The sequence below is a fragment of the Mizuhopecten yessoensis genome, unplaced genomic scaffold (assembly GCF_002113885.1).
Source record: "Mizuhopecten yessoensis strain PY_sf001 unplaced genomic scaffold, ASM211388v2 scaffold3807, whole genome shotgun sequence".
In the NCBI taxonomy this organism is placed as follows: Eukaryota; Metazoa; Mollusca; class Bivalvia; order Pectinida; family Pectinidae; genus Mizuhopecten; species Mizuhopecten yessoensis.
The window spans coordinates 28831-45125 of record NW_018405229.1 but is presented as its reverse complement, the minus strand read 5'-3'; the positions used below and the strand labels follow the sequence as shown (position 1 = coordinate 45125).

Below are 16295 nucleotides of genomic sequence, written 5' to 3'. Positions count from 1 at the left end.
CCTCATTACGCTCGTCCCGTGTAGTGTACCTATTGTCCCTGTCGTTACCTGCCTCATTACGCTCGTCCCGTGTAGTCTAGCTATGGTCATTGTCCTTACCTGCCTCATTACGCTCGTCACGTGTAGTCTAGCTAATGTCCTATCGTTACCAGCCTCATTACAACATTCGCGGTGCATTGCAGCATATGCGTGTATTTAGCAAGTTGTGGGCCAAATATAAGAATAATATTATTTTTTTAGGATTTTAACTGCAAGTACTAGTTATAACTATGGCAAGAGAAAACCAAACAGTAAACATACTGTATTTTCAAATTGATATAACTTAAGACAATAAACAACTTTGTATAATGTGTTGAATTGTATTCTAAAACAAGTAATGTATACTGTAATTCACGTGGAACCAAATGATGTCACGCCCTCAAGGCGAAAATCACGGTAGTGACGACCCCGACATGACAACGATAAATAGACAGACTGCGGTTTATAATATTGATATACATGCAAATAAATATAGTTTCATGACCCAATAATAAACATAATTGTAATGTGTTAAATTTATTGAATATATTCCAACTTTTCTTGGAATTTTATCATAATCAATTGTCTTAGAGAACACGTTGTAATAGTTGTCGTTCAGATTTGAACTAAAAACAAAATAAAGAATATTGAGGTGTAAACAAGACTGTAAGCCGGTATCGATGAAACTAGGGCACACTATTAAGATTGATTTACATGTTAAACACTGGAACAGTTCAATGGTAACACTATGTGTTACGGAGGCTTCGATTCATCGACGAAACTTGCCAGGTCAGTCAACATTGTACACATGTAGTGACGTATTCTTACAAAGAGAAACAGGTAAATGACAAAGAAACAGGTAAATGACAAAGAAACAGGTAAATGATAAAGAAACAGGTCAATGACAAAGAAACAGGTAAATGACAAAGAAACTGGTAAATGCCAAAGAAACAGGAAAATAACAAAGAAACAGGAAAATGACAAAGAAACAGGTAAATGATAAAGAAACAGGTAAATGATAAAGAAACAGGTAAATGATAAAGAAACATGTAAATGATGAAGAAATATGTAAATGATAAAGAAACAGGTAAATGATAAAGAAACAGGTCAATGACAAAGAAACAGGTAAATGACAAAGAAACGGGTAAATGACAAAGAAACAGGTAAATGATAAATAAACAGGTAAATGACAAAGAAACAGGTAAATGAGAAAGAAACATGTAAATGATGAAGAAACATGTAAATGATAAAGAAACAGGTAAATTATAAAGAAACAGGTAAATGACAAAGAAACAGGGAAATGATAAAGAAACAGGAAAATGATAAAGAACCAGGTAAATCACAAAGAAACATGTAAATGACAAAGAAACAGGTAAATGACAAATAAACATGTAAATGACAAAGAAACAGGTAAATGATAAATAAACAGGTAAATGACAAAGAAACAGGTAAATGAGAAAGAAACATGTAAATGATGAAGAAACATGTAAATGATAAAGAAACAGGGAAATGATAAAGAAACAGGTAAATGACAAAGAAACAGGAAAATGACAAAGAAACAGGTAAATGATAAAGAAACATGTAAATGATGAAGAAACATGTAAATGATAAAGAAACAGGTAAATTATAAAGAAACAGGTAAATGACAAAGAAACAGGGAAATGATAAAGAAACATGTAAATGACAAAGATTTACATGTTAAACACTGGAACAGTTCAATGGTAACACTATGTGTTACGGAGGCTTCGATTCATCGACGAAACTTGCCAGGTCAGTCAACGTTGTACACATGTAGTGACGTATTCTTACAAAGAGAAACACGTAAATGACAAAGAAACAGGTAAATGACAAATAAACATGTAAATGACAAAGAAACAGGTAAATGATAAAGAAACGGGTAAATGATAAAGAAACATGTAAATGATAAAGAAACAGGTAAATGATAAAGAAACAGGTAAATCATAAAGAAACATGTAAATGACAAAGAAACAGGTAAATGATAAATAAACAGGTAAATGACAAAGAAACAGGTAAATCACAAAGAAACTGGTAAATGACAAAGAAACAGGTAAATGACAAAGAAACGGGTAAATGACAAAGAAACAGGTAAATGACAAAGAAACATGTAAATGATAAAGAAACAGGTAAATTATAAAGAAACAGGTAAATGACAAAGAAACAGGTAAATGAGAAAGAAACATGTAAATGATGAAGAAACATGTAAATGATAAAGAAACAGGTAAATGATAAAGAAACAGGTCAATGACAAAGAAACAGGTAAATGACAAAGAAACGGGTAAATGACAAAGAAGCAGGTAAATGACAAAGAAACAGGTAAATGACCAAGAAACAGGTAAATGACAAAGAAACTGGTAAATGCCAAAGAAACAGGAAAATAACAAAGAAACAGGAAAATGACAAAGAAACTGGTAAATGACAACGAAACAGGTAAATGACAAAGAAACAGGTAAATGATAAATAAACAGGTAAATGACAAAGAAACAGGTAAATGATAAATAAACAGGTAAATGACAAAGAAACAGGTAAATGATAAAGAAACAGGTCAATGACAAAGAAACAGGTAAATGACAAAGAAGCTGGTAAATGACAAAGAAACAGGTAAATGATAAAGAAACAGGAAAATGACAAAGAAACAGGTAAATGACAAAGAAACGGGTAAATGACAAAGAAGCAGGTAAATGACAAAGAAACAGGTAAATGACCAAGAAACAGGTAAATGACAAAGAAACTGGTAAATGCCAAAGAAACAGGAAAATAACAAAGAAACAGGAAAATGACAAAGAAACAGGTAAATGATAAAGAAACAGGTAAATCACAAAGAAACAGGTAAATGACAAAGAAACAGGAAAATGATAAAGAAACATGTAAATGATGAAGAAACATGTAAATGATAAAGAAACAGGTAAATTATAAAGAAACAGGTAAATGACAAAGAAACAGGAAAATGACAAAGAAACTGGTAAATGACAACGAAACAGGTAAATGACAAAGAAACAGGTAAATGAAAAAGAAACTGGTAAATGACAAAGAAACAGGTAAATGATAAATAAACAGGTAAATGACAAAGAAACAGGTAAATGAGAAAGAAACATGTAAATGATGAAGAAACATGTAAATGATAAAGAAACAGGGAAATGATAAAGAAACAGGTAAATGACAAAGAAACAGGAAAATGACAAAGAAACAGGTAAATGATAAAGAAACAGGAAAATGACAAAGAAACAGGTAAATGATAAAGAAACAGGTAAATCACAAAGAAACAGGTAAATGACAAAGAAACAGGAAAATGATAAAGAAACATGTAAATGATGAAGAAACATGTAAATGATAAAGAAACAGGTAAATGATAAAGAAACAGGTCAATGACAAAGAAACAGGTAAATGACAAAGAAACATGTAAATGATAAAGAAACAGGTAAATTATAAAGAAACAGGTAAATGACAAAGAAACAGGAAAATGATAAAGAAACATGTAAATGATGAAGAAACATGTAAATGATAAAGAAACAGGTAAATTATAAAGAAACAGGTAAATGACAAAGAAACAGGAAAATGACAAAGAAACTGGTAAATGACAACGAAACAGGTAAATGACAAAGAAACAGGTAAATGATAAAGAAACATGTAAATGATGAAGAAACATGTAAATGATAAAGAAACAGGTAAATGATAAAGAAACAGGTAAATGACAAAGAAACAGTAATAAATAGCAAAAAAGATTTCGACATTCACATCGCACAAGGAAATTGAATATTTCAAAATGGAACATAATGGCGTAAAATCGAAACAATCACGCTGATCAAACAGCTTAATGAAATAATGAATATTTTCTTCATGTTGGTACGTATGGAAAGAATAGAGGTTCATACATGTATAACCCAGAGAGAAATACGTACATCTAAACACGTGTAGCAATTGAATTGATCAATAATTTTGTTATTAAGGACAAAGCTTCATCGACAAAACTAAGTTTAAATTAATGGACTTGGCAAGGCCTTTCTTATCTGTCCTGATAAGTTTTCAATAAATTAAGCACAAATATGTAAGTCAAGGGAGATTTTCCCCTTTTTTCACCATGGATACGCCAATAATCTGCTGGAAAATCTCCGTTTCGAAAGCAACAAAGATAAGACCAACAAGAAATGAAATCATTCTATTACTATCTTATGAGGACTTTATCCTAAGAATATTTAATCTTGGTATTTAACATTTCTAAACGTATCTTTGTAATGTCGACCGTAATGAATTTAAATATTAACACAATATTATATATTTGAAGCAGCTTCCATAATGATAATAATTCTGTATACATCAGTCACTAATTATGTATCTTCATCATTATTTAAATCAGTCCCGACTTCAAGGTAACAAAGTATATATGTTGGAGGTATACCTCAAATTTTTGACAAATTGACATCGTGGATTTTTATGAAAAACATAATTAGGAATGATTATAACAAATCATGTTAATTTCGTTATATTTGAAAATACATCTAATCGGTATAGAGAGTATCATAGAAACATTAAAATGATACTACTGTGATAAGTGTAATGGTTTGACAGTAACAAAACGAGTAACATAAGATCTGAAAAATCAATACGAGTTGTCGCGCTTCTCATGCAACCATTTGATGTTTTCTCGTGTTTTATGGTCGTCTTTGAGGATTAAATTCAAACATCAAAACGAAGACCTCATCATTTATGAAATATGATGAGGGTACCATACGCTTGACCAATAATATTATTAATATATGTGTGCTGAGATGTTGAAGTTTCCCTATCCTTTTTTTATCCTTTTGATCTTTTATATAGTTTTATGAAAACTATTGCATATTATTAAACTGTGAAATATATTTGCATATATTTTATCTTACTCGAATCCATGTGGTATGTCTTTCATTAAAGCCACTAAGATTTCCATGTGGTATGTCTACCATTAGAGCCACTAAGATGTCCATGTGGTATGTCTACCATTAGAGCCACTAAGATTTCCATGTGGTATATCTACCATTAGAGCGACTAAGATTTCCATGTGGTATGTCTACCATTAGAGCCACTAAGATTTCCATGTGGTATGTCTATCATTAGAGCCACTAAGATTTCCATGTGGTATGTCTACCATTAGAACCACTAAGATTTCCATGTGGTATGTCTACCATTAGAGCTACTAAGATTTCCTGTGGTATGTCTACCATTAGAGCCACTAAGATTTCCATGTGGTGTGTCTACCATTAGAGCGACAAAGATTTCCATGTGGTATGTCTACCATTAGAGCCACTAAGATTTCCTGTGGTATGTCTACCGTTAAAGCCACTAAGATTTCCAATTATGTTTTAGTTGACACTTCAACAGGTCATATATATAGCACTATTTACTAAGTAGTCGATTTATCGACATAATTTACAGAATCACATGCTACTATTTGTAAGGACCTATCAACAAACCGGTATCCTTCATTTACCTAGATCTGTATTTAGTAACAAACACTGTGTCCTAATCATCGAAGTCTTTTTGTATTTTCTACTATGTCATCAATTCCCTTTTCCAAAAATGCATATCAGAAAAAAAGTTTAATACAGGATTTTTTTGATGTACATCCGTAAACAGTATCAGACGTTTATNTATATATATATATATATATATATATATATATATATAATACACTTACACTCCATCCTTGATCTGCTGTGAAGTTCACGTTTTGTGTTTGCCATTGTCCACATGAACATGAACTGGTGATGTTAGCTAGGCTGATCCCTCTCCCTGTCGTCAGTTCAATGTAGGACCGGGTGTCATGGTAACAGGAGGCCATACAATAGCCCACGCCCACACAATGGTTCCCTTGTAGCAGTGTGAAATTGGACATCATCGTGGCTCCATTAAGGACAGTTGCAAGGTACTGTTCTAAATATATCCGTATTCATATTCAATATCTAATGTTATCCGTTATATGAGATACATTGTGAATAAGAAAATATGCCAAATACAATCTTAAGATACTGTGACAATAGTATGTCAATTGTCTATTTACCTGCGGTTACTTTGCTGCACCTGCGGTCATTATTGTAAACCAAGCCGCTCTGTCCTGAACTAACAAACCACTGGGGGTAGTGGTCAGCTGGAGGTGGTTGAGTGAAGATATTGAGGATGTTTCCTCCAAAGGCTACAAAACAGTGGTAGTTTGTGTTAGTAGGATTTCTCCTACCGTTCCAAGTATAAGAGTATGTCCCTTTAAAGCATTCGATCCAAATGTTCTGATTATATTTCGAGACTCTTATCTAACAGATCTATAACGTACATTTTGTAAACAGCCAATTTCTTACGATTGCGTTATCAGGCAGCAAGACAGGCAGCAGAGTTCCATTCCCTCGGTGATTGTAAAAGGAACCGGTATTAATATCTTTAAATGATTTAGCCCATACAATGAAGTTCTATAATCATCTATAACACACGTTTAAAGATCATGTCACGAAAATGAATTAGGCATATCATTTTTTATTTTCAAAATAAGGAGTTAAGATTGCGTACCTTAAAGTATATCACATACATTACTTTGTATTGTAAAATACGTTATGAATAAAACTCTGTGAGTATAAGTGTTTTACAAAGGTAATATATGTGTCTGTACTTCATCCCTAATACGTACAGCGTTGACATCTGTACAGTGTTTGTATTTTGAGGACATCATAGAAGCTGAGTGTGACTCCGTGTCCGAAGCTGACCCCCGTGACGTTGGTGGATATAGTGGGTAGAGATGTATTGATAGCGTACTGGTACGGTCCGTAGTGGGTGATGGACTCATAGTCGTACGGTAGACCGAGCAGGTCTGTATCTCCGGGCGGTATCTTGTTAAAGAAAGGCCGCGCAGCTGAGATGAAACAGAAATATATATATTACTCATTTTTTCTTGATAAAGCACTAATAAATATTACCGCAACTGAAACTATCGTTAAAATGCAATCAGAAGTTAAATCTCACGCGGCGCCTTGAATGAAAGATTACTCGTGAATATATAAATACTACAATTATGAAGTAAGGAAGTATATACTGAAACTCAATATTTCGATAAAGAAAGACAAGCAAAGTTATTAAGCAAATATCAAAGTTCCAGTCAAAAACAAATCGAGTTTATGAATGATCTACAGTAAGAAATTAGCATGATGTATTTATCATGCTGTACGTTACTATACTGTACGTTATCCATGTGCACTTGTTTGTACTGGTCCCTGTTGTGTCTCTGGTATACTTACCATCCTGAACGTTGTCCATGTGTACCTGTATGTACTGGTCCCTGTCGTGTCTCTGGAATACTTACCATCCTGAATGTTGTCCATGTGAACCTGTATGTACTGGTCCATGTCGTGTCTCTGGTATACTTACCATCCTGTACGTTGTCCATGTTTACCTGTATGTAATGGTCCCTGTCGTGTCTCTGGTATACTAACCATCCCGTATGTTGTCCATGTGAACCTGTATGTACTGGTCCATGTCGTGTATCTGGTATAATTACCATCCTGTATGTTGTCCATGTTTACCTGTATGTCCTGGTCCCTGTCGTGTCTCTGGTATACTTACCCTCCTGTATGTTGTCCATGTGAACCTGTATGTACTGGTCCATGTCGTGTCTCTGGTATACTTACCATCCTGTACGTTGTCCATGTTTACCTGTATGTAATGGTCCCTGTCGTGTCTCTGGTATACTTACCATCCTGAACGTTGTCCATGTGTACCTGTATGTACTGTTCCCTGTCGTGTCTCTGGTATACTTACCATCCTGTACGTTGTCCATGTTTACCTGTATGTACTGGTCCCTGTCGTGTCTCTGGTATACTTACCATCATGTACGTTGTCCATGTGTTCCTGTATGTACTGGTCCCTGTTGTGTCTCTGGTATACTTACCATCCTGAACGTTGTCCATGCGTACCTGTATGTACTGGTCCCTGTCGTGTCTCTGGAATACTTACCATCCTGAATGTTGTCCATGTGAACCTGTATGTACTGGTCCATGTCGTGTCTCTGGTATACTTACCATCCTGTACGTTGTCCATGTGCACCTGTATGTACTGGTCCCTGTCGTGTCTCTGGAATACTTACCATCCTGAATGTTGTCCATGTGAACCTGTATGTACTGGTCCATGTCGTGTCTATGGTATACTTACCATCCTGTATGTTGTCCATGTGAACCTGTATGTACTGGTCTCTGTCGGGTCTCCGATGTTCAGGATACAGCCCCATTGTGACCACCAACAGAGAAACTATATCTCTCTTGTTAAAACAGTCGTCAGCTAGGTAAAGGTGCTGTCTGCTTGGTTTAATTTCCCCCACATCTTCAGTAAAGCATACACTGGATAACACCGTAAAAAGAGACAAAAAATAAAGAATTCCCTGTTGATTTCATTAACAATTAATACAATTGTTTGATAAAGAAAGATATAGTAGGTTTTTTTATCATTGATCAACACAAAGTTAGGAAACAAAACTGCTCACTTCCATTTTTATGTACAAATACGATTCAAATTCTGATTTTATTTTACGCCGTTTTGTTATTTCTGTATTTATTTAATTTTAAGTACGACACAACATACTGAAACGAAACTACCCTCAAATTATCGTTTCTAAGATATCGTTTCTTCAATAAAATGCAAAATAACATAACCAATTATTTATGTTAAACGATGTTTCTAATCAATTTATACGGATACATAAAACGTACATGATCATTATTATCAAGCTTTTACCCAAGTTTTGTTTCTTTGTAATAACAATTGAATACATCAACTCAAATACCCGGTACAAACATGTTAATGTTTATTGACATTATAATAAGCTTTAAAAATACGACCGCATGTTGTATAAATCATAAACTCACTTGTTCAACTGTACCACAGTGAAATGAAATGGAAAAGAAAAAAGGATTCAAACACTAAAGGGCAATTAAAACACACTAAAAATAGTAAGGTTAATCGTCAAACCTCTCTACTTCAGTTAAGTTTTTACAATTTTTCAAATAAATGTTTTCAACATAAAGGAATCCTTCTATGTTGAAACTTTAGTATTTCTCTAGCTTTACTCCTGTTTTTCATACATACCCATTATTCGAATAAGTAATATACAAGTAATGGCCATCAATCACATTCTTCTCTCTGAATGAGAAACAGGCACATCCTCCAGTTTTTACTGCTTGCTCAATTGTCCGCATCGCCTGCTCGATAAGGAGTCTTTGGTTGTCATCTACATAAATAAGTATGTTGTCAATCCAGAGTTAAACTGGTATCGGAGGATGTTTCCATTAAAATAATAACAATAATATACAGCATTTATATAGCGCCCTATATAATTTATAAAATTACTCTAAGGCGCTTTACAACATATGGATAATAGTAATGGTTATAATTGTGAAAACAAACAACAAAGGCTTGCAATCACTTTCATACATTTAACAAGCAATGTGCACATAATTGAACAAATAAAAGGGTGGTATTTACATGACGTCTTTGCAAAGATTCTAAAATGCAGACGTGAAGAGGTGAGTTTTGATGTCCCTCTTGAACTTGGCCAGGGTATTTGACTTCCTAATAGCAGATGGTACGCTATTCCACAACGTAGCTGAAACCCTCCCAAAGCATCTGCTTCCGTAGGTCACAGTACGAGATTTTGGGACACACAACAAAGATTCTGACTCCGACCGCAGTGATCTTGACGGCTGATACAGGGTAACAAGTTCCTGTAGGTTCTGAGGAGCTGTTCCATTCAGTGCCTTGTATGTGTATACCAGAATTTTGTACTGCGACCGGTATCGTACAGGTAAAAGAACTACATCGGGAGATGGAGCTACCATTATCCATTTATTGCAAAATATACGATCTTCATCAAGCTCCAAGCTATGACCATTTTGAAGAAATAGGTTATCAGGGTCCCTATACGAACATTTGTTCCATATAACTGCCTGATAGTTGGCTCTAAGTACATGCATGGGGAGGAAGTCATTACAGGGAGGCAACTGTCCTGACTCTATTTCCACCTTTTTTTGCACCGGAAAGATGCACGTATGCTCATTTACACCACTGATAGATGTTGTTTTCGAGAATAAAAACGGCTCGTTAGTTCCTGTAGGACTTGGTACAAATAAAAAAATAACGCTGACCTAAATCCATTGAAACCTCATGCGATGTAGCGTTTATTACTACTAATAATAATATACAACATTTATATAGCGCCCTATATAATTTGTAAAATTAGTCTTAACGCGCTTTACAACATATAGATAATAGTACTAGTTATAGTTGTGAAACAAAACCAAAGGCTTACAATCTCTTTTATACATAAATCAAGCAGATACTCATCGCAATGGTGATTTTGTATGTCCCTCTTGAATTTGGCCAGGGTATTCGACTTTCTAATAAAAGATGGTAAGCTCTTCCACAACGTGGTCGAAACCCTCCCAAAGCACCGGTTTCCATAGGTCACAGTACGAGATTTTGGGACACACAACAATGATTCTGACTCCGACCGCAGTGATCTTGACGGCTGATACAGGTAACAAGTTCATGTAGGTAACTGAGGAGCTGTTCCATTCAGTGCCTTGTAAGTGAACACCACAATTTTTCACTGCGACCTGTACCGTACAGGTAACCAGTGCAATGAATATAGCACAGGTGTGATGTGTCCTCTCTTTCGAGTACGAGTAACTAGCCGTGCTGCAGTGTTCTGGACCCTCTGCAAACGACTAGTTAGTCAGATATACCACAGAGCAGGGCGTTTACCATAATTCAACCGAGAGGTAATAAGTGAATGCACCAAAATCTTGCCTGCGTCTTCAGTTATAAACTGCCGGAAACAGCCGATGTTCCTGATCTGGCAGTAACAGGATTTGGCACTAGCGTCCACTTGTTTACTTAAAGCAACTCAGTGTCTTAAAAGCAACCCAAGTGCCTTAAGTTTGCCCTGTCCAGAAAAGGCATCACTGTGTTACATTCTGTGTAAGCATGCAGTCACAGAAATGCAACACACACATTCCTACTAAGACCTCTAACATTTTGTCTGGAATCTGAAAACAGGTTTCATCGCAGGTGCTATACAGCACCTTGCTTCCAAGCAATTTTCAGACATTATCTGTTTGCAAGTCTACAACGGCAAATATCACCTTTGCTGAATTGACCAATCAAAACACTCATTACAAACTTCCGTGAAAAAATCGTTGGCATATGTACCGCAAGCAGGCATCGAGTTTTTAAGATATTTAACCCTAGGTGTAACCACGCACGTACTGTTTTTACTTCAAATGCGTACATGCATGTACAAACTCTTTTACATGTACGTACGACTTTTCATCCCATTTGTACATCTTTTTATCTCGTGGTGTGAATATACGACCTTTTACTTGGAATATATGAAAAAAAAAAAATCTCGTTTGTACGAGTTCGTATACAGATGGCACGAATACGCTTTCGCACATCTTAAACATATACGTAACTGTTATTCTAGTTTTAACGACATTTTAAGTTTTACCTGTCTTATTTTGGGAGGTAACCGGAGTACCTGTAGAAAACCCATGTGTTCAGGCAGGTGAGTCCATACCTTTTCCCATCCGATCGGCTAATCGAACCCCGGTCGCCTTGGTTAAAGACATGTACTCTATAAATACACTACACCAACCGAGAACCCACTATTTGATTTAACATAATCTTTGTAGTTTAGTGGTAGGACGCCGGGCTGGTGACCGAAGGGTTGCGGGTTCGAGTCACGCCACGGCACTGTGTTGTATTTTTGAGCAAGATACTTTACTCCGCTTGAGTACGTGGTTGGGCAGAGCTAGAATTTTGAAATGCAAGCTGTAAGCGCCGAAATGGTAGCACCGGCTGTATGCTCCCCTGGGAGTTGAGAAAGATATTGGCTGATTGCAAATGCCCTATAACCACGGATAATAATTTATGAACCGCTTAGAGACGGCCTTCGAACTATACTGTGATAAAGCGGTATAAGAAAAATCTCAAAGTATCATTAATATGAATTATTACGACTTTTTTACTCGATAGTACATCATATTTATTCGTTTGTAGGACTTTCATCTCGTACGTACGACTTATTACAAATGCGTAACGTTCCGGGGTCCGTACCCTAGTCACTTCTAAGGATCCATGTGCTGTAGGCTTAATCATAACTATACTACAGTTGCAAATAAAAATATGTGTTACTAATACATGATATCATTATGAGCAACATAATTACTGCACGATATCCTAAAACTATAACCAAAGCTATCTGCTCTGTATTCAATATAACGACACACTAAATCCACACACTACTGTGCAGCCCGGTGGGTCCTTAACAGACATAATAACACCTCCAGTGTCACGGACATGCTATCAGATCTAGGATGGAGGACACTGGAACACTGACGTGCTGACGCCAGACTGACAATATTTTATAAAATCCGGAACAACCTATTAGACATCAACCCGAAGGATCAGCTCATCTAATCTCGGAGCAGAGGCCTTGAATACCAGTACCGGCAGATCCAAACCACCAAAGACTATGCCAAGACAGAAGTATCGAAGATCAACCGCAGTCGCCTCATCTTAACTCCAACTCTCCCTTCTTACTTTCCTCTTTTCCTCTCTCCCTCTTGTCTTCCTTCCCTATATATTCATATTTTCCTATGCTTTCGATCAAACTTTGCTTTATTTTTCCCTTTCGCGCACCTGGTGATATCTACCAGTCAACCGGCAAAAGAAAAAAAATAATCCAGGCAGTACACAACTCGACTTCCCCGTCGCGGCTAGCCCTAGTCACTGTAGTTGCCCTATAGTCAGCTACCTACATGACCTAGTCACGCCGAGCACGGTAGCCTTATATAACTACGGCACTCTAATATCGACGACTACCCCTAGTCACGACTAGAACTAGTCGTTTAGAACTAGTCTGCGCCCCCTTGTGCTCTACACAGCTATACCCAATCACGACTAGCCTGGTCGCGACTAGTACTGTACAGCTTTACCCAGTCGCGACTACCTGACTAGTACTGCACAGCTTTACCCAGTCGCGACTACCCTAGTCACGACTAGTACTGCACAGCTTTACCCAGTCGCGACTATCCTAGTCACGACTAGTACTGCACAGCTTTACCCAGTCGCGACTACCACTGTACAGCTATGTACCGCGACACCTTCTGTCTAACAGTATCTCGCTTCAGCACTCAACCGTTTATCAAATATGCCTACCAAGGCAGTGTGTGGATCAAGGCAAGACTATTTCAGTCACTTCTATCTTTCCAACACAAAGCCGGTCTCGTCTATATTACTTACGATCTATCGCTGCTGTCAACACGCCGAGATCAGAACAGAACTTGGCCAATTGTTTCTGGTTTTTGCCTATTTTTACACTCTGGCTATCTTAGTGACACCTGGCGATGATGGTACCTCTAAAACTTTCTATCTTTTTATCGTTTGAATTACGGAGACACAACACAAATGAATAACGACAGCAGATCGACGTATCTAACCTGAATAACATGCAAAATCAGCGAATAGGATTACGATATATACATTCCTTAATATCTTGTTTTGTATCCTTTATCTTGTGCCTACGACATTTCACATGCCCACAAAAACACCCAGCACAATTATGAATTAATATGTGTATTAATTGTGTAGCCCTGCGTTCTGAGGTAAATGATTACTTATGAAGTGATATTTTAAAGCAAATCGAGATATTGTATCCCCTTTATCGGTTTGTGTACCGCGCTTTGGACACACACACTCACGTACACACACACGTATACACACCCTCGCACGAGCATGCCTGAATGCGAATTATTTTGTACGCTGCATTACCAGGTACTTACCGCAGGGAAGATAATGTAATGACGGTTCTTACCATAATTACTGCTCATTGCGTAATGTATAGTTTGTGTATGCCATAACCTCTGGTGATCAAGTAGGACATTTCTCAGCTGTGAAAACAAGAGGCAAAAAGTCATTGGCTATCGAGGCAGTATCCCTGCAGGTTCTCCGTTCATTATATTCAGTGTAACAATTTACTTTTTCAAACTGTATCATGGATATAATTTCGAATAGCTTCAACTTTTAACTCACGATTAATTCCATCATCATTATTATTACATACTATTTAAAGAAAGAATTGGTAATGCAGCTCATACCTGCTTATCAAGTAAGTATGCCATGTCGACATTTCGAGTAAGCGAGAAGAGATTTTGAGACAGATTCTCAAAATGTCGAGTTCATAAAAAAGTTGATTTGTTTTCATGATAGAGCATAGGGCTTTATGTAAGTTTGTCACCAATAGAAATGTGTGTTCTAGGACCATAACAATATTTGCTAAAATATTCATTATTTGTATTTACATTTTGATAGAGAAATAATGCTTTATTTAGTTAGTCATGCAAAAGCAAATTACAGTTCGCACATACAGATGCGCACATCAAACAATAATTTCGTACTTATTGACAAAAGGTAGAATGCATGTTAAGCGAGGAGGAATACATTCTGTACATAGTGGCAGTGTGAATTATTTTCAAGAAAATCGATCGTATTCCTTATCTATACGGAAAAGAAATGATACTGTATTAGGGATGAATTAACATAGAAAACACTCCCATTTGCATATAATATTTCTGACTGATCTAGACCCTAAATGATATATCGACAGAATTAAAACATTTGCAGCAGTATTTGAGTTGGAAAAAATGGAAATTGGGATAAGTAGTATACAAACAATGTTGTTGGATCGCATAACGTTACTCGATGTGCGGTGTACGCACGATGTGCGCATCATGTTCGAACGATAACAATCTAGACGATAATTGCTTGAGAACATACATGTACATTTGTGCCATTACAATCTTGGTGTGTGTAAATTGGGGAATGGCTTAACAATATATATGGTTTCGTGTTTGATTCTATATTCTAGCTGCATCTCTAAACTTATATTTTTACCTAAATTTTCTTAAAATTTAGAAAAAAATAATGTGTGTTACCTAAACGACCGAAACCGACACATATAAAATTAAAACCCGTATGAACACGGCCCAATACTGAAAAAGTTGAACATAATCATGAATATTGTGTGCAAAAAAAATGTAACAGGCTTCCGGATGTTTTCATTTTATAACATTATTTACCAATTGTACCAAATTTATCATTTATGCGGAGAGAAGCGCACAACGTGATGAACGATTGTTATATCGCACAGTTGTACGCATAATGTACGGCCTGTGTGCGCAGGATGTGCGCACGCTACTTTAAGAGAGTATTGCGGTCACACAACTGTACATCATTTTCTTAATCTATTTTCATAAACTACTTGAACATTGTATAAAAAAATAACCAACATAAAACATACTGAAAACTACAAAATTGTTGTAAAAGATTTACAATGCAAAATTAGAGGAGAAACATATAGTATATAATGAGTTAAAAAGGAATACAGTGCGTACAAAGAGGTAAAAAAATAGTAGATAATGCAAGAATGCAGAATGCACTGCATACAAAGAGGAGAAGATCACAGAACAAAGTTAATGAAAGAAGGACGCAGTGCGTACTTAGAGGGGAAGAACACATTTCATACTGAGAGAAAGAAGAATGTAATGCGTACTTAGAGGGGAAGAACACATTTCATACAGAGAGAAAGAAGAATGTAGTGCGTACTTAGAGTAGAGGAACACAGTTCATGCTGGGAGAAAGAAGAATGTAGTGTGTACTTAGAGGGGAAGAACACATTTCATACTGAGAGAAAGAAGAACGTAGTGTGTACTTAGAGTAGAGGAACACAGTTCATACTGAGAGAAAGAAGGACGCAGTGCGTACTTAGAGTAGAGGAACACAGTTCATGCTGGGAGAAAGAAGAATGTAGTGTCTACTTAGAGGGGAAGAACACATTTCATACAGAGAGAAAGAAGAATGTAGTGCGTACTTAGAGTAGAGGAACACAATTCATGCTGGGAGAAAGAAGAATGTAGTGTGTACTTAGAGTAGAGGAACACAGTTCATACTGAGAGAAGGAAAGACGCAGTGTGTACTTAGAGTAGAGGAACACATTTCATACTGAGTAAAAGAAGAATGCAGTGCGTACTTAGAGTAGAGGAACACAGTCCATACTGAGAGAAAGAAGAATGTAGTGGGTACTTAGAGGGGAAGAACACATTTCATACTGAGAGAAAGAGGGACGCAGTGCGTACTTAGAGTGGAGGAACACAGTTCATACTGAGTGAAAGAAGAATGAAGTGCGTACCTAGAGG

At 36.4% G+C, this 16295-nt stretch overlaps 1 protein-coding gene across 1 annotated transcript in view; it reads right to left on the bottom strand.

Annotated features, from left to right (window-relative positions):
• LOC110448048 (zinc metalloproteinase nas-7-like) overlaps window positions 1-16295 on the bottom strand; it is a 32749-nt gene that overhangs the window by 10153 nt on the left and 6301 nt on the right. The window contains exons 2-7 of the mRNA XM_021494080.1: window positions 13916-13991; window positions 9130-9271; window positions 8200-8384; window positions 6686-6907; window positions 6071-6202; window positions 5708-5943 (exon numbers count right to left, since the gene is read on the bottom strand). Coding sequence (XP_021349755.1) covers window positions 5708-5943; window positions 6071-6202; window positions 6686-6907; window positions 8200-8384; window positions 9130-9271; window positions 13916-13991 — 993 coding nt within the window. The remainder of the gene's footprint in view (window positions 1-5707; window positions 5944-6070; window positions 6203-6685; window positions 6908-8199; window positions 8385-9129; window positions 9272-13915; window positions 13992-16295) is intronic.